At 47.5% G+C, this 25,496-nt stretch overlaps 2 protein-coding genes across 2 annotated transcripts in view; both read right to left on the bottom strand.

The window, feature by feature from the left end:
• The window catches only part of LOC119459201 (uncharacterized protein C18orf63-like), a 158,237-nt gene that overhangs the window by 51,958 nt on the left and 80,783 nt on the right, over positions 1-25,496 (bottom strand). The window lies entirely within an intron of this gene.
• Positions 1-25,496, bottom strand: part of LOC119459294 (uncharacterized) — a 77,174-nt gene that overhangs the window by 1,224 nt on the left and 50,454 nt on the right. The window contains exon 5 of the mRNA XM_037721129.2: positions 19,069-19,152. Coding sequence (XP_037577057.2) covers positions 19,069-19,152 — 84 coding nt within the window. The remainder of the gene's footprint in view (positions 1-19,068; positions 19,153-25,496) is intronic.

Below are 25,496 nucleotides of genomic sequence, written 5' to 3'. Positions count from 1 at the left end.
CAATTTTTGCTGTTAGTTTCTACGATTTGGACAAAGCTCTGAAGGGGTCCGATCTGACATTTCGCCTCAGCAGTCGAGGATTCAAACAATGAACTGGGCGCACTGCTGGATAGTGGGAAGGTTGAAGAAGCTTCTCACATGATAAAGAAGTCCACAATGATTTAGTCGCACAGTACCGCAGCAGCACACGGACGGCGAAATAAACAGACGGAACAGAGCGCTAACTCATCGAGTGCAGATATATATATATATATATATATATATATATAGACCCTTTTCGCGGCGATCCCGTGGGCGCTGCCATGTTTGATCACGTGGTGAGGCGTCCATTGCTTGCCTCAACTGCCTCCGTTGCCTCCTTGTTTACAATGGAAGTGTATGACGCCGGCGCGGCTTAGAAAACCTCTGTTTTCGGAGAGATATCGTAGACGCTGACTAGGTGGACGACATGAAGCTTTGATCACAGCTTCAGAGAACATGCAAAAGCGCTTTCGGAGCTTATTAAGCTATGTCCAAACGGCGCAAGCAGCGTATATGGTGCTTGTTCTAAAAGCGGGGCTGAATATGTATTCCAAGCTATCCAAGCTTTCCGATTATGAGTTCAGTCAGGATTAGTGTGTTTTGCTCTTTGTTCTTTATTCGGCAAATATTTTGAAGCAGTTAAGTTAAATTATGGGGTTTTACGTGCCAAAACCACGATCTGATTATGAGGCACGCCGTAGTGGGGGACTCCGGAAATTTCGACCACCTGGGGTTCTTTACCGTGCACCTAAATCTAAGTACACGGGTGTTTTCGCATTTCGCCCCCATCGAAATGCGAAAACACCCGTGTAGTGGCTTGTCAGTTTCTGACTAAGTGAAGATCCTCGGTGCGGCCACTATCTGATTATTTTCTGCCTAATCCCTCGCGGGTGTGCTCAGTTCCGATAGATTTCTTCTTCCTGGGCACAAGGCTTGAAACGTAGCTGTTTTGTACATTGCAATACCTTGTAGCTATGACAAGGAAGTCTAGCACGGCTGTGGACAGCACGAAGGACGCCGACAGGAAGACACAACAGCGTAGGTTTTCGCCAGGCGCACCAGGAACAGCGTCGAGCACGAGCCCCACTACAGTAGCGCTGGCGATTCGGCTGCGGAGCTCTACACGACGCACTTCTTCCTTACATCTTCCCCCCTCGCTGAAGACGGAGCCGCACAGGAGGCCTAAGGCGTCGTGAGGACGAAGGGCTCGTGATACGGCTTGAGCCGATCGACGTGGACAGTTTCGCGGCCTCGGCGACGCAGGTCCGTAGGGGGCGTCAGAGGTTCGATGACGTAGTTCACCGGAGAAGTTTGCTGCAGAACCCGGTAGGGTCCATGGTATCGGGATACAAACTTGGAGGAGACACCTGATGTGGAAGTAGGAGGCACCCACAACCAAACGAGAGCGTCAGGCGAAAACTGGGTGTGGGGGCTCTCGTCGTCATGACGAAATTTCTGTAGCGCTTGTTCTTGCGTTGTAAGGGAGCGAGCTAGTTGCCGACATTCTTCTGCATACCGGGCGGCCTCGGAAACCGGTGTACCCTCTGATAAGTCGGGACGGTAAGGAAGAATAGTGTCAATGGGAAATGACGGTTCTCGGCCATATAGAAGAAAGAACGGAGAAAAGCCCGTCGTTGCCTGGGGTGCCGTATTGTAGGCGTACGTGACATAGGGAAGGATGATGTCCCAGTTGGTGTGGTTGGAGGCGACATACATCGAAAGCATGTCGCCAAGAGTTCGGTTAAAGCGTTCTGTCAATCCATTTGTTTGCGGGTGATATGCGGTGGTACAGCGATGAATAATGCGGCAATCAGTGAGAAGTTCTTGAAGGACATCGGCGAGAAAGACGCGGCCGCGGTCGCTCAGTAGTTCGCGGGGAGCGCCATGACGTAGAGCGAAGCGTTAAAGCAGGAAGGAGGCAACGTCACGAGCCGTCGCGGCTGGTAGAGCGGCCGTTTCGGCATACCTCGTGAGGTGGTCTATAGATACAATGACCCAGCGATTGCCAGCCGCTGTTTATGGAAGAGGCCCGTATAGGTCTATTCCAACCCGGTCAAAAAGTCGTGACGGGCACGGAAAAGGTTGCATTGGTCCAGAAGAGCGGCAAGGATCAGGCTTGCGGCGTTGACATTCTGTCCAAGCGCGAATGTACTTTTTCACAAATGTGTACATACCGCGCCAATAAAACCTATGACGTAGTCTGGTGTAGGTCTTGAAGAGACCAGCGTGTGCACACTGAGGGTCGGCGTGGAAAGCGGCGCATACATCGGTGCGGAGCTGCCGGGGTATTACAAGCAGCCATTTGCGGCCGTCGGAACTGTAGTTACGGCGATAGACGATGCCGTCGCGGATGGCGAAGTGCGAAGCTTGCCGGCGTAGTGCTCGGGATGGTGGACGTTCAGGTGAATCAGAGATGTAATCTATCAAAGATGAAATCCAGGAGTCCTTGCGCTGCTCCAAAGCCATGTCGACAGAAGCGAATGGGGGAAGTGGGTCGTCTAGGACGGAGACACTGACAATGTCTGTGTGGACAGGCGAGCGCGAAAGAGCATCGGCATCGGGGTGCTTCTTGCCTGAGCGGTAGACAACCCGGATGTCGTCTCTTGGAGCCTCAGCGCCCACCGGGCTAGGCGGCTGCAGGGATCCTTGAGGGACGACAACCAGCAAAGTGCGTGGTGATCGGTGACAACATCGAAGGACCGGCCGTACAGGTATGGACGAAATTTTGTAATGGCCCAGATGATCGCTAGACATTCTTTTTCCGTGACTGAATAATTTGCTTCGGCTTTCGTAAGAGTGCGGCTCGCGTAAGCAACAACATATTCTTGGTAGCCGGGCTTTCGCTGGGCCAGCACAGCGCCAAGACCAACGCCGCTAGCATCCGTATGGATTTCCGTGGGAGCAGTTGGATCAAAATGGCGCAGTATCGGTGGTGTTGTAAGCAGGCGACGTAGCGTCGCGAAGGCCTCGTCGCAAGTCGTCGTCCACCTGCTCTACATCGTCGAGTTCGTCGTTCTTCCCCACTGTTCCCACGATATTATTTTAGGTTGGGATTTTCTCTCTCGTCACCAAGCTGTCATTGATTGCTCCCGTGCAGAAGTCGCCTTCTCTTCGCTTGGCAATGCCATATCTGACGAAGTTTCGCTTTCCTGCACCAAGTTGTCCCTCACTGACGACATCCAGATACCTCCGCACGCATCCGTTCTGGCACCTGTATCCTGTTCCATTGCCTCCGACTCTACCGTACTCTTCACACCTTCCACTGCTTTCGTTCGTCGCCACATCTCACCACTCCCAACCGCGCTGCTTGGCCTTCAAGCAGGTGCGACTCACCTTCCTGTCTACAACCACTTCCCATTCCCGATTACGTTGCTTCGCGGTGAATCTCTCGGCACTGTGGAGCCTTACCACACCATTACCGCGTTTGAACTTCCTAATGGATCGTCCGAGGTCAACACCCTCTCCGGTTGTCCCATACCTGCCACATCACCTGATGACGTTTTCAGTCACGTCATCGACAACGCCTTAAACCCCAAGCAGCGCCATGACCTCCTCCGTCTCCTCGACAAATTTCGCCCTGCTTTTGACAGCCATAGCACTTCTCTGGGTCGAACGACGACTGTATGCCACCGGATTGACACCGGTGCTCACTCACCGCTACGGCAGCGACCATACCGCGTATCTTCGACAGAACGACGCGTCATTGATGAGCAAGTTGGTGAAATGCTCAAGCGTGGCGTCATTGAACCATCCGACAGTCCATGGGCATCGCCAGTTGTTTTAGTTAAAAAGAAGGATGGCTCGATCCGCTTTTGCGTGGACTACCGTCGCCTAAACAAAATAACCCGAAAGGATGTTTATCCATTGCCACGGATTGATGACGCCTTAGACTGCTTACAAGGTGCAGAGTTGTTTTCCTCCCTCGATCTACGCTCTGGTTATTGGCAGGTGCCTATGGCTGCAGACGATAAGCCTAAAACAGCTTTCATCACACGAGATGGCTTATACGAATTTCGTACTCCTTGAATTTCAAGTCTGGCGGTGCACGCAGCCACCGGCTGGACGTGCTGCGCTGTGGCCGTGCGGAGTAATGGACCGAAGAAAGGCGTCGTAACTTTTCGTATTGAGCGGCATAGTTTTTCGGCAATCACGTTGCTTCGCGGTGAATCTCTCGGCACTGTGGAGCCTTACGACACCATTACCGCGTTGGAACTTCCTAATGGAAGTTCCAACGCGCTAATGGAAGACCTGTGTCAATGAGGGCAAGCACAGAGACACCTTAAACAGCGACATCAATAACGTTGGGCGGCGAAAGAAGAGGGCTTGAGCGTTGCGACGATGACGCAGTTCTTGCCTCGGGAACTGCGCCACTTAGTTTTCCGTGTCAGCGGTAGAGGGACGTCGACGCATCGGGGAGAGCGAGCGACGACGAGGAGAAGGAGAACGGCGGTCAGAAACTGGGCGAAGGCTAGGGCGGGGAAGAGGTAAATCGCGGTCTGGAGCGTAAGACAACGGATGGTCGTACGCTGCTGTGCGTGGGTCGTCACGTGGATGAAGTGGACGGCGGCGGCACAGGCGTGCAACGTGTCCGGGAATACCGCACGAATAGCAGATGGGCCGATTGTCCGCTGTGCGCCAGGGATTAATTGCTCGATGGACTGGAGGTCGTGGTGGCGGGGAAGTAAAAACAGGGCTAGGCATCGGAGGCGGAGCCCGGAACGTCGGGGGGCGTGGTCGTGCGACGGCGTCGGCGTAAGTCAGTGGGGCGGTGAGTTGAGGCGCCCGCTCCAGAGGAAGGACCTCGGACACTTGTTCTTCTATGACGTGTCGTAGGGTCGGACTAAGGGACGAACTGGACTCCGGCGGGTTGGAGATAAGGGAGAGCTGGCGAGCAACTTCTTCCCGGACGAAAGCCTTGATCTGCGAGAGGAGGTTGGAATCGTGAAGAGGAGAGGTCAAGCCGGACAACGATTTCTGATGGGGAACAGGACGGCGGATGAGGAGGCGTTGACGGCGGAGCTCGTCATAGCTTTGGCAGAGTTCAATAACTTGGCCAACAGTCGAGGGGCTCTTTGAAATCAGCATCTGAAAAGCATCCTCGTCGACGCCCTTCAGTATATGCTTGATTTTATTGCCCGCAGTCATGGATGCATCGACGCGTTTGCAGAGAGCGATGACATCTTCGATGTAGCTCGTAAAGGTCTCACCAGGCTGCTGAGAGCGCGACTGCAGACGCCGTTCGGCACGAAGCTTTTGAACAGCAGGGCGGCCGAAGACCTCACTGAACTTTGTCTTGAACACAGTCCAGCTTGGGAATTCGCTTTCGTGGTTGCGAAACCACAAGTGGGCAATTCCGGTAAGCTAAAAAGGGACGGTGGTCAATTTCGTGGTGTCATCCCATTTGTTGTTAAGACTGACACGTTCGTATGATGATAGCCAGCCATCAACGTCGTGGTCATCAGCACCGCTAAAGATGGGAGGGTCCCGCTGACGGAGTGTGCCGGGGCATACGGAGGACTGGGGAGCAGGTGGTGGTACGCTCGTGGCGCTTGCGGAGGTCATGATGGCAGGGAGGATCCGGCTGCGCAATTCCAGGATTACAGGAGACCCAGCAAACCTCCACCAATTATGACAAGGAAGTCTAGCACGGCTGTGGACGGCACGAAGGACGCCAACAGGAAGACACAACAGCGTAGGTTTTCGCCAGGCGCACCAGGAACAGCGTCGAGCACGAGCCCCACTACAGTAGTGCTGGCGATTCGGCTGCGGAGCTCTACACGACGCACTTCTTCCTTACATAGCAAATATATATTACAGCTAGTAACTCGCGTACTGTTGTGGACCGTCACGAAACATTAAGCTTCGACCATTCGTGCGCCATAGGTGTAGTCCGTCATTTATTGTGCGTATACAGTGCGCATATATTCAAATGTGCGCCCATTCACTAAGTGTATTCTTGATACGTCGGCGATAGAGTGGGCGTAAGTTTCCCTGCCACTTGGGACAGATGTGTATAGCTGACGTGCACGAAACTTACTATGACAGGAAGCGGCGCTACTCCCTCTTTCATTGTTTAACGAGTGGTACTCACTCTTGCCGACGTTCTGGGGATGAAGGCCTTTCTTTGAAGGTTAGCGATACAAGGCTGGCGGATGAGCAAATTTCTGTATCCTCGAGGAAAGCCGTACATCACGAAGTGCTGGTAACACGTTCGGACAGTTGCAGCAGCGGTCCGCGAACTTGGCCACACAGATTCATTCTATTCCTTAAGATGCCAGTCACTATTTTTGCATCCAACTACTGCACACGTCTTCAATCCACATGATTCAATCTAGCATGATTGGAGCACAGTGTGTTAGCGAAAACTCAGTCGCATTTCCGACAGCTGATCGCACAGAAGCAAGGTAGAAGCGGTAATGGTTTCGTATTCGTGCACGGTCGCTGAGGAGAGGTATGGCGCGCTAGGGTGCCTCGATGCCAGCGCCGCCGTTCAGGGTGGTGCCATCCTTTGACCGCCCCCGCGCCGCCGCTTCCTCGCTGCGACGCCATCTTGAATCACAGCGAGCGGTTGCGAGTGCTTGGTGCCGGTGCTTAGTTCGAGACACAGTGCGCGCGGATGCTTCGCTGACGCTTCTACTTGCTGGACAGTGTTCAGCCGCGTGAATGACAAGCTTGTCAAGTGCATCGAGTCGACATGACGGGCTGTTGTGTTCCCAAGTGCACCGGATCGACGCGTAAAGGGCTTCGTTGTTTACACTTCCCCCGGGACCCAGAGCGAAGGAAGAGATGGGAAGCCCAAGTAAAGCGGTATCACTGGAAGGCAACGGATAGCTCCTACATTTGCGAGGTAAGTGTCAAGAAAGTTTAGACTATCGCACCGTGTTTTTCATTTAAATAAGAAAGTATTCTCTGAGCCTCGCTCACGTACCTACGTTCGCTCACGAACTAAGCACTGCACCGATGCTGTCTGAGTAGCCTATGGTTTGCGAGCGCGCGTCGCATAGGCTTTTGCCGGTTTGATCGGCGCAGTCGATGCGAGTAGTACCCTTATTTTAAGGACTGACGAAACTGCTTCGCCGCGAAATAGCCTTACATTAGCTACAAATCGTCATGTAAACCACCTATTTTACTTTTTCACGGGAAGTACACATCGTGTGTCTCTTGTTTCTTTTTTTTTCCTCAGTTTCCTTTTTCGCTACTGGTTATTTGGGACTAAAGAACGCATTGCTTCTTCTGGGGAGAGCGGCTGTTGTGTACGTGGCAAGCGAAGCATTGTGATTTTCTCTGATTTCTCAGCAGATATCTTGCGGATCTCAGGTTGTTACGTTATATAGCTGATTCTTTAGACGAATATATTTGTAGCGCGGTGCTCGTAAGCCGATGGTCATTCGTGCTCATTCCCGATCGTAGTGGGTACTGTGACGGTCTTTAAATGCCTGTGCACGGTATGCCCAAGTGTAGTAGAGTCAAGGGACATCATGGGACCAAAATGTTTCGGCGCTTTCTGGCGTGGTGTCTGTTGTAGCCTGTGCATTTCTTCGAAACGTGTGAAGCGAGGTAATACAGCATTACTTCTGCGAAAATTTATTTTTAAGCACTGTAATGGGTTCTCTGTATTTACAAGGCAACTTTTCATATCAATAATCACTTTTGTCGTTTTACTTGTACTTAGAAACACTTTGAAGAGGACCAGTACGAGGGAAATCGACAGGATGGGCGCCGTCTGTTAAAGTCAACAGCCCTACATCATCATGGACTATATTTTCGAAGTGAAAAACATTGCTAATCTGTATTTGACTGTCTTAGTTTCATTTACGGTTTTTGTACGCGATATGTATGCAATGTTGTTTATTTTTTTCAATGTAGTTATCAGTGTTGTAATGGTTATTTATAAAATGTTCTGTACTCGCCATCGATGTGTTTGGCTGATGCGACGTATTTGATGGTAGCTGATGTATTCTGGCTGGATTTCTTTGATTAATATTACCCGCGGTTGCGTTTTCTTGTTTGTATTCTTGTTTTCCGATTTATATTGTGTGTAATAAGGTTGATGTACTCACTTGGACACCCCCCCCCCCATGTAATGAATAAATAAAAAAAACTCTCCCTATCCCGAATTGTGTGTGTCGAGCCTACCTTGCGAATTTTTTTTTATTTCCTCTTTCAACATAACCTTCAGGCGCCACACAGTACATATAATTTTTCATGTACATATCTCTTTCTTGATTGACTGTACTAGACATTACTAAGTAAATGTATTTTGTGCATCGTTTGGTTTCTTGTGTGTACTACGCAAGATTGACACAGACAAGTTACGTTACATTTTTCTCTACAGCAGTAACTAAACCTTATTATCACATCGCAGTTATTTTTACACCAGCTTAATCCTGTCAGCACACAGTTTTGTGGGCAAAAAAAGCAAAATTGCGCGTAGATATCGTCAAATAATTGCAACGAACGCGAAGAGCACGCGCAACCGCCGTGCGCGAGTGGCTGGCTACGGTAAAGGAGGCGTGACGTGTGAACCAAAATACAACAGCGAAAAAGAAAAACTTCCACACACAGGGGGTCGCAAACCTTATATACCAAGCATCGAGGCGCAAGAAAATAGTGCGTATTTCAAACATACACACGACATATTAAATGTGATTGAATTCGGCAACTTGGGGCATGTTCCCGGCGCCATACATTTACGTCTTGGACCTTCGACGAGTTAACAGCTATTGGTTATAAAGATGTGCAGATGCGATACCGATAAAAAAATCCTCATCAAGGCAAAGCACTTGGAAGTGCGCCGCGAGTAACACTTTGTGAACGCAAGCGTAGCTGAGTCTGAGCTCGTGTGATTCAATATGGCGGCGCCAGCGGGGTTGTCTCCACCCTGAACGGCGGCGCTGAGCATCGAGGCACCCTAATGGCGCGCCGCCGTGAGCGCCATCTTCTTTCTCTTAAACAAAGTGCTCAGCGAAAAGGGTAATATATATATATATATATATATATATATATGTACAGGGTGTTTCAGCGAACACTTTCAAAAGTTCTTAAAGGTTGCCTGTGGCAGATACCAAAATTCCAGCTCATGAGCTGGTCTACTCGAAGAGGCGGACATTGCTTGCACAAGAAATTGAAATGCATAACAAAATAATTAACAGAAATTCACTAATTAAGTTCTTAACTAATTACCTGATGGCCCAAATTGCAATTTACAAATTGTAGCCGTGGAGTTCGCAAGGCGGATCCACATGAAACGAATTCTCGGGATGACACCAGTTTCGAGATATTAATTCTAAGTGGATCCGCCTTGCGAACTCCAAGGCTACAATTTGTAAATTGCAGTGTGGGCCATCAGGTAATTAGTTAAAGACTTAATTAGTAAAATGTTGTTAATTAGCCGATTATCCATTGCATGTTTTTCTGCAAGTAATGTCCGCCTCTTCGAGTAGACCACCTCATTGACTAGAATTGGGCTATCTGCGACAGACAACCTTAAATAAATTGTGAAAGTGTTCGCTGAAACACCCTGTATATATATATATATATATATATATATATATATATATATATATATATATATATGTGTGTGTGTGTGTGTGTGTGTGTGTGTGTGTGTGTATCAACACAGCAAATTTAACTGACACAGGCGCCTAACGCGACAAAAACTCAGTTATTAGCGCTGTGTGCCGTCCGTTTCTTTCGCCGTGCATGTGCTTCTGCGCTACTGTGTAAATAATGCCATACCAACTAGCCCACCAGTCTGTCCTTTTGTATCAGCAATGCTCCCCGACCATGATTACCCTGAAAAGATGAGCGATTCGCAGGCTAGCAGGGTGTCTACCAACCTGGAAAACCTGGAAAAGTCAGGGAACTTGAACACGTCTGGAAAAGTCAGGGAATTTCTGAAAAATCTGGCCAGGTCATGGAAACTGACTGTAGTCTTTCAGATCGTCACGAAAATATTCATTACCATTGATCAAAGCTTAAGAAATCGCTCCTTAAACCACAGAGAACAGCTAAGCAGAAGCGTAGTAAAAAAAAAAAAGAGCAGTGCATAGCTCCATGGGGCTTTCCGAGTACAACGTTACTCACGCGCATGGAGCAAAGCTGCCTGGGCTGCGGCCATATTGCCAAGTTACCATTCTTCTTGCGATGAAGTGAGCATGCAGTGAGTTGCTATGCCTCTTGCGAAGAAGTGTTCATTTAACCCTGATTGGGTGAACGCGGAAATATCCGAGCACGCCTCATGTATTAGAGCAGTGCCGAACGATAAAAGTAAGGCTCAGTGTGCAGCATGCCAGAAGACTTTCACGCTTAGCAATATGGGCATCGCTGCTGTGAGCGTGCTGCAAAGTGCTTCCCAGACAAACATCCGCGCGTTTTTCGGTGCTGGACCCAACTTGCCGTGTTCCGTGACTGCTACGAGTGAATGTGTATCGGCTGTGCCAAGCACGAGTGCTGAAAGCATGCCTGCTAAACCAGTGGCCGTCGTGCCTGACGGGAAGGCATCCTTAAATTTCTAGTCAAGAAATGTGTCACGAAAGCAGAAGTTGTTTGGTGTCTGAGCACTATAGCGACCCATGGATCGTTTCGTTCAGCAGCAGCGTCAGCGGCGCTTTTTCCCATCATGTTCCCCACGTGCGACGTCGCGAAGAAGTTGCAACTTGGTAATGACAAAGTTGGCTATACAATTTGTTACGGTATAGCCCCTCCGAAACAGGCTACTATCAAAGCTGCGTGGTGTCCCACACGTGGTCGTGGCTTTTGACGATTCTCTGAACAAAATTGCTCGGAAAGAGCAAATGGACGTTCTGATCAGGTTTTGGGACCCAGCTGACGACGTTGTCAAAACCCGCTACCTGGCGTCCTGTTTTTTAGGACACACTCGCGCAGAGGATTTAGCTGCCGCTTTCAAAAAGGCCACCGAGAACATTGAGCCGGCAAAAAAACTTCAACTTTCGATGGATGGTCCAAACGTCAAATTGAAGTTGTTGAAGTCATTGAAGCAAGAGTTTTCTGCGTCTGATGGAAATCAGAATATTATGGACATTGGAAGCTGCGGACTGCACGTTGTGAGTGGTGCATTTAAAACAGGCCACAATGTCACAAAGTGGAACACAGTAGTGTTTCTTAGAAGCATGTACAATTTATTCAAGAACCTCCCTGCACGCCGAGCCGACTTGGTCAATTTCACACTGTTTCCGCTAAAGTTTTGCTCAGTGCGCTGGCTGGAAAATGGCAAGGTTCTTGCTAGGGCACTGCAAGCCCTCCCAAATGTGGTCAAATATGTTGAGCATGTCAAGAAAGAAAAGAAACCTCCAACGTGTGGCAGCTATGCTCATGTTGAGATGGCTGTGAAAGACGAGATGCTGCCAGTAAAGCGGGCCTTTATGCTTTCAGTTTCAGAAGAATTGGAGACATTTTTGGCAGAGTTTCAGACAGAGAAGCCGATGCTACCTTTTCTTGCAACAGCACTGGACGGCCTGTTGCGGTCACTGCTGGAACGAATCGTGTTAAAGGAAAAGCTGGATGCTGCAGGCACATTTTCAAAACTGATGAAAATTGGTCTGGAGAACCCAAACAACATCATTGGTATAGCTGCCTTTGACATAGGCCTTGCCGCCAAAAGTGAGTTGCGAAAGATCACTAAACCATCTGACACTGCGGTGGTAAGTGTCAAAAAACAATGCATCTTATTTATTAAGGCCTGTTTAGCAAAGATAAACGAAAGATCACCTCTGAAATACAAGCTGACAAGGGGGACCAGTTGCTTAAACCCAGCAGTTCGTGCCGCTTCTGTGAAAGCTGGCCAGAAGCAGCTGAACGTTGCACTTGAAGTACTTATAGAGCACGGGCGTGTTAAGGCTAACAAGGAGAAAGAGAAAGTAGATCATATGTACAAGTGTTATCGAACAGCACTGCACAAGTGCGTTTGCGAAAATTTGATCGCGCAAGAGAGCGCTTGGAGAAGCTGTGGGTGGAACTCTGTGCAAGTTCTCATGAAGAGCTACTGCTGTTTGTGAAGATTGTGCTGTGCCTTTCGCATGGAAATTCTTCCGTGGGGCGGGGATTTTCGGTGAACAAGGAATATCTTGTGGAAAAGGAAGGAGTCACTTGTAGCACAAAGGTTAGTGTACGATGAGGTGTCTGCAGCAGGTGGTGTTGCAGAAGTGAAAACGTGTTCGAGAGAAACACCAAAAATGGAGGCCCGCGCGCTATTTCCGTACTGTAATGAAAACAGGTATAAAGGGACGCCGCAGCTAGGCTTCGGAGAGAACGAGTAAAAGCATATGAAACCCACGGACTTCCATTCTGTGCATGACCACATCATTGAGCTGCAACGTATTTTTCGCGGCCACCAGGCAAACGCTGTAGAGGAGTTCTCCAACATCATGAATGCAGCAAGGGAGGTAGCCAATCACTTAAATGTGGTGATATCTGCACCAAGACAAGTCTCTCGTCAGGCCCACCGAGACAACTAGGGGATTCAGTCGCCGGAGGAATACTACCGTGTGGCAATATATGTGCCGTACTTGGACTCTCTCACTGCTTCTTTAGCTCGCCGCTTTTCTGAAAGCACTGAGAGGAGCTTCAAACTTCTCCAGCTGCATCCATCAAAAATGAAGCATTTGAGCCTTGTTGAGTTCGCTGCCCTCGCCGAAGAACTCCAATGTTTTTACGGCATCGACAACTTCAAGGAAGAGGCCATCTCTTGGTACGAGATGTGGTGCAACAAAACTGGGGACCCATCGCAAATAACTTACTGCGAGATTCTACATCAGGCCAAGACATTCTTCCCCGGTGTTGCAAAAGTCATTGAGGTGGCTCTGGCTTTGCCAGTTACTATCTGTACGGTCGAACGCTCCTTCAGTACAATGAGGAGAGTGAAAACCTGGCTACGCTCAACGATGACAAACGACAGGCTGGACGGCCTTCGCATGATGAGTGTGCACCGAGAGCGTGTAATGAAGCACAGAAATGACTTTATCACCCGTGTCACCACGCAATTCGGCCAGAAAAATCCGAGGCGTCTGCAGTTGCTGTTCAAGGAAGACTGACTAAGTGACTGTAGTTGCGTGTTTGTGAACATATTGTGCTGTGTGCTGGTCATCAATTCGGGTGAGTCGAGAACCCGCATGCAGCAAGACTGAGCACTCTTCTCCACGAAGTGATAGTATCTTTTTGCATTTTAAAAATTAATTTTAATTGTTTGTTCGTTAATAAACTCCAATGTATATCTCCAAGCCACGCATTAATTTTGTTTCTACTTTTGCTTTCATGCGTCTATTTTACTTATTTATTTATGAATAAAGAAATAAATTTACTCCGCAAATAGTGCCTTTTGGCTGTGAACATACCACTGCACCCCCCCCCCCCCCCCTGCAAAAAGTTCCCCCTCTCCCCGGCCGTTCCTATACCTGTCCACGCACCGTGATACGGACGTAAGCCTAAAGCCCCTTGATGTTAGAAAGTAGCGACACGCTTTGATCTACGCCGCAACACCGTCGCCGGCGCGGTCAACTTCCTCTTTTTCTCCCCCTCTTTTGCGGAGGCGGCGCATCCGCCACACTGAATGGCTACGGCCATGGAGGCAAAAAGAGCGTCTATGTCGTCGATGTCGTCGTTGTCGCCGCCCCCCTGCTACAGTGGCTACTGCACCCCTGCCTTTCGTCACGTCTCCGAGGTAGGCGCCGGTGCGGCCCGCGAGCAGCTTGCGTTATCTCCTTGCTATCTGCGGCGTTCGCCGTCGACGCTACGGACTGATATGACGCCGTGCCTGTCGTATCTAAAAGCCCAAGGAGCGCAGTTGGCGCTACAGCGCAACGTGGGGCCCAACGGAATGACGAAGTAAACTTGGCGGCCCGCCGGCATTGAAGCGTTACGCCAACGCTGCAGACAGCAAGGAGATAACGCAAGCTGCTCGTTGGGCCGGACCGGCGGTGACGTCGGAGACGTAACGAAAGGCAGGCGGGCGGCGACATCGACGACACAGACGCTCTTTTTGCTGCATGCCAATTTCAGTTTCAAGCAGCCTGCCGAGGGGAACCAATTGTTCGCGTAGCTCCCACATGAACTCCGCTATTGAAAATTTGATCGTTGGGCTAGGTAGTGTCGAGGACGGGCCCCAAAGTACTCATTTGCTGTAGCCACCTATTGTTGATAATTAGAAAGTTAATTAGCGTAACTTCGCTAATTACGCACGTAAGTGCGGGAATTGCTCTGTATCTAGAGGCCGCCAATCCGTACATACGAATGGTAAACATAACGTGACCAAGATTTACATTTTTCTAATTTTAAAAGTTTGGTGCAGCTAAAAAAAAAAACTGTATAATGTTTATATGAGCCACTTCGTGCGTACCTTTATATAACCTTCGTATATATTGTAAGCACATTTAACGTACTTCATCGTTCTCATTTGTACATAGCCATCATTATCCCTGTTTTGTCTTCTTCTTCGTGTTTGAGCCCGGGCCGTGCCTGCGGTATAAACGGGTCTGCCAGTGCTGCCTGTCCTGGTCGTCTTCCCTCTTTCAATATATCCACAAATAAATCCTGCGAGATAGCGACCAACCTAGCAGCCAGACTAAACCCGGGAAAGAAGGCAAAGAAAACGTAGATTTAAATGTGCGACGAAATTTGAAACGAGACTTCGCGGCCAGTGACGCCAGATAATGAGACTGGACGTTAATTCTGCCTGGGAAGGACCTGCCGCGACGTGCCTTATAAGTATTTGCTTGCTTGGGTTACTCTTCATGAACAATGCACATTGCGCATTTTATCTCTAACTTATGGTCCTTCGATCTTACGCTTTTTGGTTTCTCAGGACGTTATAATGTATGAGTGGCGAAATATGGTGACAATTTGTGGCCGCGTCGGTACACTATCTCATGGGCCAATTATCGAACCTATAGAAAGCGTAGTTTATTTCTTTCCTCCAAAATTTTGTTAAAACGATTATTGCTCAAAAGCATTTAAAGCACTCAAGCACAAACTGCAGAGAAACCCTGTATAATCGAGAAAATGTCTCTATAGTTCAACTTATATTGACCTTGAGTGCACTCCATTAAAATTACACACGCGCCTACATATCAATTGAAGCGCTACGTATACATGATCCTACACGTGACAAACAATTGACAATAATTATAGTCTCTTGTTCTGTATGCTATACGCACGTGTGTTTGCATGGCATTTACAGGAATGAACTCGGACACATTTGAACAACCATTTGTTCCCACAAACCAAGTCCTGTATGAATCATGAGGCATGATGTGTGCGCAGAACATCGGCGGCGTGCAGCTGCGGTATGTCCTCAGCGCACGAGCTGACATTTCCGTATTCACATTTCGATAGGGTCTAGCCAATAAGCTGGATTTGGCGCAAGGAAGCGTTTTCACCTGCAATTATTGCCATAATAGTGGTTGTTGAGAGTACTACCAGCTGGACCCTGGTACTATTCTAGTTTCGATGCCTAAAGACTACCCAAACGTTGGCTCTTCAGAAGTAGTTGGTCTGGTCAGTCTCAATAAATCCTACAACGTTTTCATTTATGATTGCTCTTCGTAGCGTTTATTTCTGCTTTTCACGAAATGGGAAAGCACTGGCGTATTACCGCGACTAATACTCGCGTAGAGCCCTTCGGCCGTTATTTTGAAGTCATGCGGACATTTTGTTGGGACAGCATATGCCTGTTAACCACATCTCTTCAGACATGCGCTCATTCATCAGACATCTGATGGAGTCATGCTACTCGGATACTGTGCTGCTTCGATACATACGACTCGCGAGTCGGGGGTTTGAGATTGCCGTGAAGAGGAAAACTTCGAATTCACGCGGCCTGATGGCATGTGATGTGCGGCTTGTTTTACGTGCGGTGGTGTCTTATCCTGCGTCAACCACAAATGAATTAGTCAAAATGTTTTTGTTCCCTTCCCCTCAGTTTTCGACCTGCTTTAAGTGTTCTTCTATGATCAGGAGCCAACTTTCTGCGTTAAGCCGCTTGACATTGTGATGGCGGTGATCAGGAGCTATTTGACAGTTTGTGATGCACTGTACAGGTACAGCACAAGTTTGTTCGTTTTTTGTCTTTCTTACATAATGACTCTATATAGGACTTTTATTTATGCACGAGCAAAAAGTAATGAAGTGTTTTTCCCCAAAATGATACGGCAGATAAATATAGCTATTCACTCAATTACAGACCTATTTCAAAACGTGTACGTATATATAGGAGCGTTGAGACACGCCAAGTCAACTGTATTACGGCCCATTTCTGCTATGGTCACTTAGCACAAATCGACATCAAATCCCTCAAATAAAAAAATAAAAATGACGCTTAAAACCGCTTTTCGGGGCTTCGAAAGCGAGAGAGAGAGAGAAATGCGAAAATGTCATCTCATGCATTCACATTGCATATGGGATAGCTGTAGCTCCTCTCATACGTCATTAATAATGTCAGAGCCATTGGCTCAGTTTGGGCGGAAGTACGTGAGGAGATTTCAGAACAAGAGTTATAATTATAGGGCCTCTTGAGTATTTTTTCGACTTCACACTTTGCAACTGGCAATGACTTTGCGCTTGAATTAAATTTTGGAACAACAACTCTCTCCACAGATACCAGTACACACAAGCTATACAGACTGTCAGCACATTTAGCGTTCGGCATTTATATGACGTCATGAGAATTAAAAGCATAAATTATCACAAATGTGCGCAACGAAATGCGATAAGTTTTACATTAAATTTATTGGCGTGGGTGCGTGCGTGCATGCGTGCGTGCGCGCATAGGGATCCCATATAAAAAGCCCCCTATGTTCCCATTATTCTTATATGATTATTGAATGGGAGTTAGGGAGCATATGGGTACGTTTAGTAAGGCGTTTTAAAAAGTGCTCGTCTTTGCTATTTGAAGTGATATCTCTTTCTGACATATCTGGTAGATATTAAAACATAAATAAGAAAAGAAAACATACATCGGCAAAGAAAATTAATACCACGCCCCCCTCGAGGCGACGTTCTGCTTATGACGTCACCCAGCAGCGGGCAGCCAGCGCGCTGCGACAGCGACGAGCGCGAAGCCGCAGCGCGCTGGCTGCCCGCTGCTGGATGACGTCATAAGCAGAACGTCGTCTCGAGGAAGCGCGGCTATACGCTCGCTGCAGCCTCCCCGTTTCGGTTTCGCAGGGCTCTGATAGCCGAAATTCGTCGCGCCACAGTTCGGAGAATAATCGCATTTTTCCACATACGAAAGTTGATATGGCTTGTACGGAGAGCCTGCTTTAATTTCCCAGTTACGGTGAGCCTGCTGAAACTAAAAGTTCCAAGGTTATTTCATGAATGTTTGTTAATTAGCGACTAATTACCACGTATCGCCCGTCACCTCGCGCTCGCCACCACTGACGGCATGTCTCCGAAGGAACCGTCCATTTATTTCAAAACGGCTGTTTTTAAATACTACCTAAAGTCTTCGTAGAAACAGCCGGTATAATGATTTTGTATATATACCAGACGTGTCCGGGCTTGAAAGTGGTCATAGCGTATTTTGTTGCTTGTAGAAAAGCACAGTCTGCGTTCCGCTGACTACTCCGACCCTAACGAGCTCTTAGTTTACAACTTTCATTTTATATTATACTTATATTTTTATTACTTATTTCGTTGTTACTTCGCAGTAATCGTCTTGTCATGTGCCATTACGACCATTTGGTACTTAGCTGCCCATTGTTGCGTCTGGAAATTTATGAATAACTAATAGGACTGTTAAGCAGCTCGCCCGTTGGCTCCAAAACGAAAACAGAACAAGCACAAATCGGAGCGGATAACTTCCTATAACACATAACAGAATTTCCAGAATAACCACAAATTCCAAGGATGTCCAACTGAAAGACACAATTGATGAAAACGTTTTGATATGTGAAATGATCTAAAAAGCCATGATACGCATAGAGCAACTTCTTCTGGCATCACAGAATCGAAAAGAAAGAACATACTACATATTTACACGACATCTATGTCCTCTCAGGCATTTAAATACATTGTGACTCTAGCGCTGGAAATAAGTTTTGAGTTATTGTTTTAATAACATGTATGACGGCAGCTCGCCACGCAACGTGCAAAAATGCCCGCAAATAAACAGGGTATTTTCATTATTTCTACACTCCAAATCAGTCCTGAAATAATACCAGGGTGATAATTGTTTATTAACCTACTGCGATGTTTTCATAGTAAACTATACACTGGCGATAATCGATCATTTATGATACACCATGCAGTTATGCGATGTTTTGTGGAGGAGAGGAGAGATTTGTCTTCTCGCAAAAGAACAAATTTGGTGACAAAATGCAATGTTTCTACTGGTTATACGGTGTTTTAGCGCCATTACTGGTGATGAATAGGCCACAAATGAAAACTCTGGCAGTGTTTACGACAAAGTTAGCATGGGGCCTTCCATGTATCAAGAGCTACTAAGAACAGCAGCAACAAATAACTCTGACAGGAAGGCCAAAATCAAGAAGGGGGCCGACAGACGGAGTACCACAGGAAGAGGAAGTTGGTTTTCTTTTTCGGGTTGCGTCAACTCCAAAAGACTACGAAAACCAAAAACTGACATAATATCTAGGTGTCTAAATGATCAGGCCTAGATATTGAATCTATCGATTAGTCAATCAAACGTGACGTCAAAAAAAAAATAACTGGTACTAGCTGGAGCTGCGAGAAATACACTCCATTTTTAAACCAATGTTTCATGTTTTTTTCAATAGTCTTGATAATTTTTGGCAGGTTTTTTTGCAATTCAAATGTCTTTATGCATGGTGATAAAATAAACCCATAACCTTCATTGTGTATCATATTCGCAAAGCGACAACATTGGCTCATAAAATCGCAACCATGCGTTTGTTTGGAAAATTGAGGCTTGTTTAGGCATATCCGGACAAAACAAAAGCTCGTCTACTTTTTTCCATAAGCAAAATAAAAATTGATGCAGTAAGGGGTTAACCAATCAACTTATGGTATACGGAAAGATAAAAGATAGTTTTTGTAGAACGGCGCACTTACCTTCTTATCTTTGATCAGGCTGTCGACTTCTGGAATTGTCCAATGCTTACGAGTGCTTGCCTTGCTTTGGGATGCTTTGCGTCCCTACAAATATATGATAATAGTTCGAAGAAGTTAGAGCGCAAGTTGAAAAGATTGAATAACACTGGACCAATATGCGAAGTCTGTCCAAATAATTCGCGAACCTTATGAAATTACGCGCTATCTGTAAGTTGAGTCTGGTTGCGTATTGCACAGTCCTCCATCAGCAAGTTCTGTGTAGTGTCCACCGCAAGGTTGCTGCAATGTACATTCGTTTGTTCTGTCAACGCTACCTGAGTAAACACGTGGTGACTACCTCCCCGCCTTTCCTATCGTTAAAACAGCTAGCTCTTCGCAGGCCGAAATGATCGAGTGAGAAGAAAAACGGCGTTTTGTGACTTTCTGCGCAAGACTCGGAAAACATTCCTGATATGCGACAAAAATGATTTGAAGATTCACCTCTCGGAGAGCTTGCAACGCACAAACGGTGGGAACGTTTTATGGAAGCCCGTACTTGTCGTTGAAGGGAATACGCGCTCAGGAAGATCGTCGACGTCGAAAAATTTAGCAGTGGTCGTGGAACAAGTAACGTATTGATTCATTTCAATAGTCGCTAAACAGTCCGTGAAGGAGCTGAAAACGTTATATAAAGATATGCTATGAGAATCTGACATATATATATTGTAATGAAGCAGAGGTGCCCCTGGGTATGTGCCGACTGAGGAGGAAGACAAAGGACCGTGCCGTGATCGCGAGAGAACCCCGTGCTACAAACAGTCCTTGCAGTGCCTACCAGTACCTAGCGTTCTTACAACGTTATCGACGACAATAAACCTCGTCGCATTTGGTGGAGGTTGCTGAGATCCTCCGCCTCGTCCTGGAGCTCCGCACTCGAACCCTGCCAACACCAACACAATCGCCCTGCACTATGCCTGATCCAGCCACTTCGTTGCCTGCACCACCGGCTGCCACTGTCGTCTGCGCCGGCGTCCCTCTTCATAGCGATCCACCCATTTTCAGTGGGACCGCCGAACACGACGTGGAAGCCTGGCTCTCATCGTACGAACGTGTAAGTGCCCATAATAAATGGGACGACCAGGCTAAGCTGTCCTATGTGTCCTTCTACCTCGCCGACGTAGCCAAACTGTGGTTCTTCAACCACGAATCAGACTTTTCAAGCTGGTCAGCATTTAAGACCCTTTTTGCCGAAGTGTTTGATCGCCCCGCTGTCCGTAAGCTACGCGCTGAACAGCGTCTGCGCCAGCGCGCACAGCAGCCTGGAGAGACATTCACCAGCTACATCGAGGATGTTCTCGATTTGTGCAAGCGGGTAAATCCCACCATGTCAGAGGATGACAAGATTAAGCATATCCTCAAGGGCATCGAGGACGGCGCATTCCAGATGCTGCTGGCAAAAAGCCCAACGAGCGTATCAGTCCTTACTAACCTATGTCAGAGCTTTGACGAGCTGCGCCGCCAACGTTCCATCGCTCGCCAAAACATTCAGCTCACCGATTCCGTCTCGAGCAATGCGGTTTCTGCCGACCTTCTGCCCAACTCGACCCTATCGCAACACATAAAAGATTTTATTCGTGAAGAGGTGGCCAGGCAGCTATCGCCTATATATGTGTGTGTGTGTATGTGTGTGTGTGTGTGTGTGTGTGTATGTAAGGGTTGTTCCATAAAGACTGGGACTGATGCTCTGAACACTTTATATCTGAGCATTCTTTATCGGCCATTTCACCCTTTCTATATGCTCCCTAGTAAGTGAAATGCGCGCATCCCGCCCTTTCTACCAAGCCTAGATAACATGAATGAAGCCATCTTTCACAGCCAATTAACGCAAACGCGGGTATTAGTGCATTTCTAACATCCTCCGCCCCAGGATTTACAATTAGTTTAACAGAAACATGAAGGTCTCCTATACTCACCTCCACCTGTGTGCTAGAGAATGTTGGGAGGTCATCTGTTTCCTTTGGCGCTGATTCCAAGGGCTGCGAAGCAGTCTCTCGGGCTGTTGGATCCTCGTCTGTGTTAGCAGTGCTGGCTGTTGCAAAGCGTGTCTTTTCCTCTTGGCCAGCTGTCTCGCCTTCCCAAGCTAGAGTTTCCGTAGGCGTATTCCTTGATGTAGAACGAGCTTCGTCCCACATACCTTTGAGCATCGTGGAGGATGCTTCGTGTGCTGGTTGATCTATTTCGGCTCGTGCTGGAAGTATACCGCCTGAGTATAGAGAAGTTGTACGTTGTGAGAGGTCATGATTAGTCTGTGCGGTAGCAGTTGACCCGTCCCACATTTTTCCAAGTTGCGTGGATGTGCCCTCTACTAGTTGCGCAGTCTTAGCATGGTCGGGGAATCCACCTGTTTCGTTTCCAGGAGTTTCACCGCGTGAGACATCGTTAATGTTCTGTGTGGGAGTGGTTAAGCTGCCACACTTTTCTCCATATAGCGCAGACGTTTTCTGCGGTTGCTGTGCGGCCTTTGTGTGGCCTGAATGTCCAGGCATTGCGTTTTTAGTAGCCCCGCCACTAGAGGCATCATAATTCTTCAGTGTGGGAGCACCTTTGCGTGCTCCGAGTTGCGTAAACGTCTTCTGGGGTAGATGTGTTATCTTCACTTGGTTTGTGAGTTCACTTCCGGATTCTTCAGGGCTCTCACCTTCAGAAAAATCATGACTCTTGTGCACAGTAACAGTCGCCCTGTATGACTGCTGTCCTTTCAGAGTCTGCTGTGACCTTGCGGTGGCTGGAGAGGCTACCTTTTGTGTCGTGTAGCTCGTCGTGTCTGTACATCTAGCTCGGGGAGCCCTGGGTTCACCATGTGACACCTTTGTTATCGCAGTTATTTCGTTATTTGCTTTCTGTTCCACAGGCGACTCGATAGAATTCAGCCATTCTACTACATATTGGAACGCGGTTGACGTAGCTCTCCGGTACGCTTGGGTGCTCGCTAAAGTGTTGCCCAATTGCTCACGGCTAGAACCAGGGGCATCTTGTGGTCCTGTGCTGGCGCCAGCGCCGATGCGACTGTCGTAATTGCGGCTTTGCTTTGGTGCAAACCATGGTTTCATCTTGGTCGAACTACAGTGACTGCTCTGTTCCGTCCGATCAACCTTCTTATCACTCTTTGGCACTATTTCCAAGTCACCGAAGGAGGCTGGCACTGGATTTGCCTTAAGGGATACTGCTGGTCTGTAGGGGACTTGTGCAGACCTTGGCTTTGGTGTACAGCTGACTTTGTCGATTTTAGCCTAGCGGGAAGGGAGAGAGAGAGAAAAAAAAACGTAATACAAATAAAAAAGTGTTTTTGAGGTATTAACTAAGGTTCTGTACTTTCTACGTTTATTTATTATCGCAAACACTGTTTGTGGGAGTCTGCCGATTTCCGCGCTTTTCGAAATTAGAATTTCAATTCTATGATATCTGGACGTCATAAACTGGAATAATATTATTGATAGGACATCTGAAAAAAATCTAACCACAACTTCAATCACTGAAAATTTCTAAATATTTCACCGTTTGAGGGCGACTGCGATTTAACAAATGCCCGGCCGCATGGACAAATCTTGCAACAATAACGGCCGTAATTACAACGTGCATTACAGCTGGTTGTAATCAAAGCAGGCATACTTTACTGCTGATGTCTGTGCACAGACTTCGATCGGCGGCACCGTTTCTAGGAGCGTACGGCAGATCATTGCAACTCCTCATGGTGCGGTAATGCAACATCGCGATGACATCGATGCACCCTATAATGCCTCACACGGCCGAAACTGGAATGTGTACGCACGCGTGCTCCAGTCCAGCAGTGGGCCTCAAACCCTCCTCTGTACAAAAGTATAAACCTTCCTCTGCACTTGGAAGTCGCCTCAGGCCCTAATCTCGCCAAATCTCGATGTCTATGGCATTCTATACTTGCTCGAGCAACGAGCAGGGGGAGCCAATCGCACGAATGCGCGATTTGTTTAATTCCTTCGTAACGAAACTTTGGACTCAAGCTCTCATGAGTCGTGTTTAATTAACAACACAACGTGGTGGTAATCAAATCAACGGAGCTGTTTGAAGGCAGCGGCTGATTCCCTGGCCATCACTCCATGTCCCCAGGCACAGTTGAGGCAGCTGTCACCCGCTGGCGCTGGCTGCGCCCCCAATTTCTGCGGGACGAGGCCATTCTGCACCAGCCGCCTGCCCATATATATGGTGCCACGACGCGCTCTCTACACTAATCAAATTTTTGTATCAATAAAGTTGTTCTTCTTCTTCCGCTGCCGATCCAGCGGCGGAGGAGCGCATCGAGGCACCCTAGGCCTCCCGAAGCGGCACCTACGTCCACGTCCTGTGGAATAGTCGTGTTTAGTCATCCTGTAGTCCTATGGGGTAGGACGCCCGGCTCGACTACGGTAGGTGTGTGGTTCGATCCCCACCGCCGGACACCCACCGGTTAATAAGATGGGTACAAGCACTCCCCCCGGCCAGGCGTCCGGCTTTCTATAGGGGTGCGTTGTTTGGGAGAGGTTCGTAAGACCGCCATGCTTGCTGTGCAAGAAACAAGACAAAACCATAAGAACGCACCAATTTGATGTCTGGGCCGCTCCCATGGCGGCCATTTCCCATGTGGCGCCCCAAGCACCTACTGAGGTCGCTTGTCGCTAGGTGATCGCTTGTCAAGCGCTTCAGGCGTTGAACTGGACAATCTCGGGTTATTCCGAAGATCGTGCCTCAATGTCACCTGTTGCGAAGTGCGATTGTATTTTTTTTTCAAAACCTGTAATGTAATTTTTAGGGGTATGCGAATAATCCAACCTTTCATCTTCTTTCTGGGGTTTTACGTGCCAAAACCACTTCTGATTAAGGTGGTGGTCCCTCTCCGGCGGCACGAGCCCCCCGTTTTCCGTACTTTTGGAGCAACCGTGGCGGCTCTTCAACTTAGGATGTGAAGTTGTCGTATAAACCATAAGAAGTTTAATTCTTGTAGATTCCAACTATATATAATATAAGGAAATTGATTGATGTGATTTAGAAATAAATGTTCAAGAACAAGCATGAGATACATGGTTTTTGCAAACTGTGTCTCAGTTGTGACCATATTTAGAAGAAAATACCGCACTTATTGCATTGCAGCTTGCTCTGTAGCTTTAGAACATATTTATCTAGTTCCTAGACGAGGCGAAATAATTTTGAATTTTTACTTTTTGCATAATTTGCTTTTGAAAATTGCCAAATATAGCAATCTTCTGTTGTAAACAGCCCGACAACTACATGCTCAAGGAAGCTAAATTTTGGAGAAAATAGAGTTCAAGGAATGGTGCATTTAGGACGCAAAATTTCATTCATGTAACTTTATTAGTTTTCCTAATAATGCGGCCGAAATTAAGCATTAATTTGATTTCAGGTTTTATTTTTGCCCATTTTTGCGGGAAGGTACTAAAGCTGCGAAGCTGCGGTTTAAAACTAATAAAAGTACATGAATGAAATTTTGCGTCCTACATGGAAATTTCTTGAACTCTAAAGTTTCCAAAATGTAGCTTCCTTGAGCATATAGTTGTCCGGCTGTTTACAACAGAAGATTGCTATATTTGGCAATTTTCAAAAGCAAATTATGCAAAAAGTAAAAATTCAAAATTATTTTGCTACGTCTAGGAACTAGATAAGTATGTCATAAAGCTACAGAGCAAGCCGCAATGCAGTAAGTGCGGTAGTTTCTTCTAAATATGGTCACAACTGAGACACAGTTCGCAAAAACCATGTATCCCATGCTTGTTCTTGAACATTTATTTCTAGATCACATCAATAAATTTCTTTATATTATGTATAGTTCGAATCTACAAGAATTAAGCTTTATATGGTTTATACGACAACTACATATCCTAAGTAGAAGAGCCGCCACGGTTGCTCCAAAAGTACTGAAAGCGGGAGGCTCGTTCCGCTGGAGTGGGACCACCACCTTAAGAGGCATGCCGTAGTGGAGGGCTCCGGAATAATTTTGACCACCTGGTGTTCTTTAACGTGCGTTACAACGCAACCACACGGGCGTTTTTGCTTTTCGCCTCCATCGAAATGCGGCCGCCGCGGACGGGATTCGATCCCGCGTTCTCGTGCTCAGCAGCGCAACCCCTTAGCTGACTGGGCCAGCACGGCGGGCAATCCAACCTTTCAAATAACGAATCGAATAGTCAGTATTCGTAAATGTGAATATTTTCGAATACTTATTGAATATAGCAACACGAATACTGCGCCCAAATAAACGTTAAATTGGAGCAAAAGTACGGTAAATTGTCCCCGTCGCGGGCATTATATAGACATAAAACATGAGAACTTTCGGATTGGAGCAAGCTGCGTCGCTTAGATAGCCATACAGCGATCATTCACGCTCTCTCAAGAGTGTTGTGTATGAGAAGAAATTAGTTTTT

The sequence above is a fragment of the Dermacentor silvarum genome, chromosome 1, assembly GCF_013339745.2.
Source record: "Dermacentor silvarum isolate Dsil-2018 chromosome 1, BIME_Dsil_1.4, whole genome shotgun sequence".
Lineage (NCBI taxonomy): Eukaryota > Metazoa > Arthropoda > Arachnida > Ixodida > Ixodidae > Dermacentor > Dermacentor silvarum.
The sequence above is the reverse complement of the archived record's forward strand: the minus strand, read 5'-3'. Positions and strand labels throughout refer to the sequence as shown.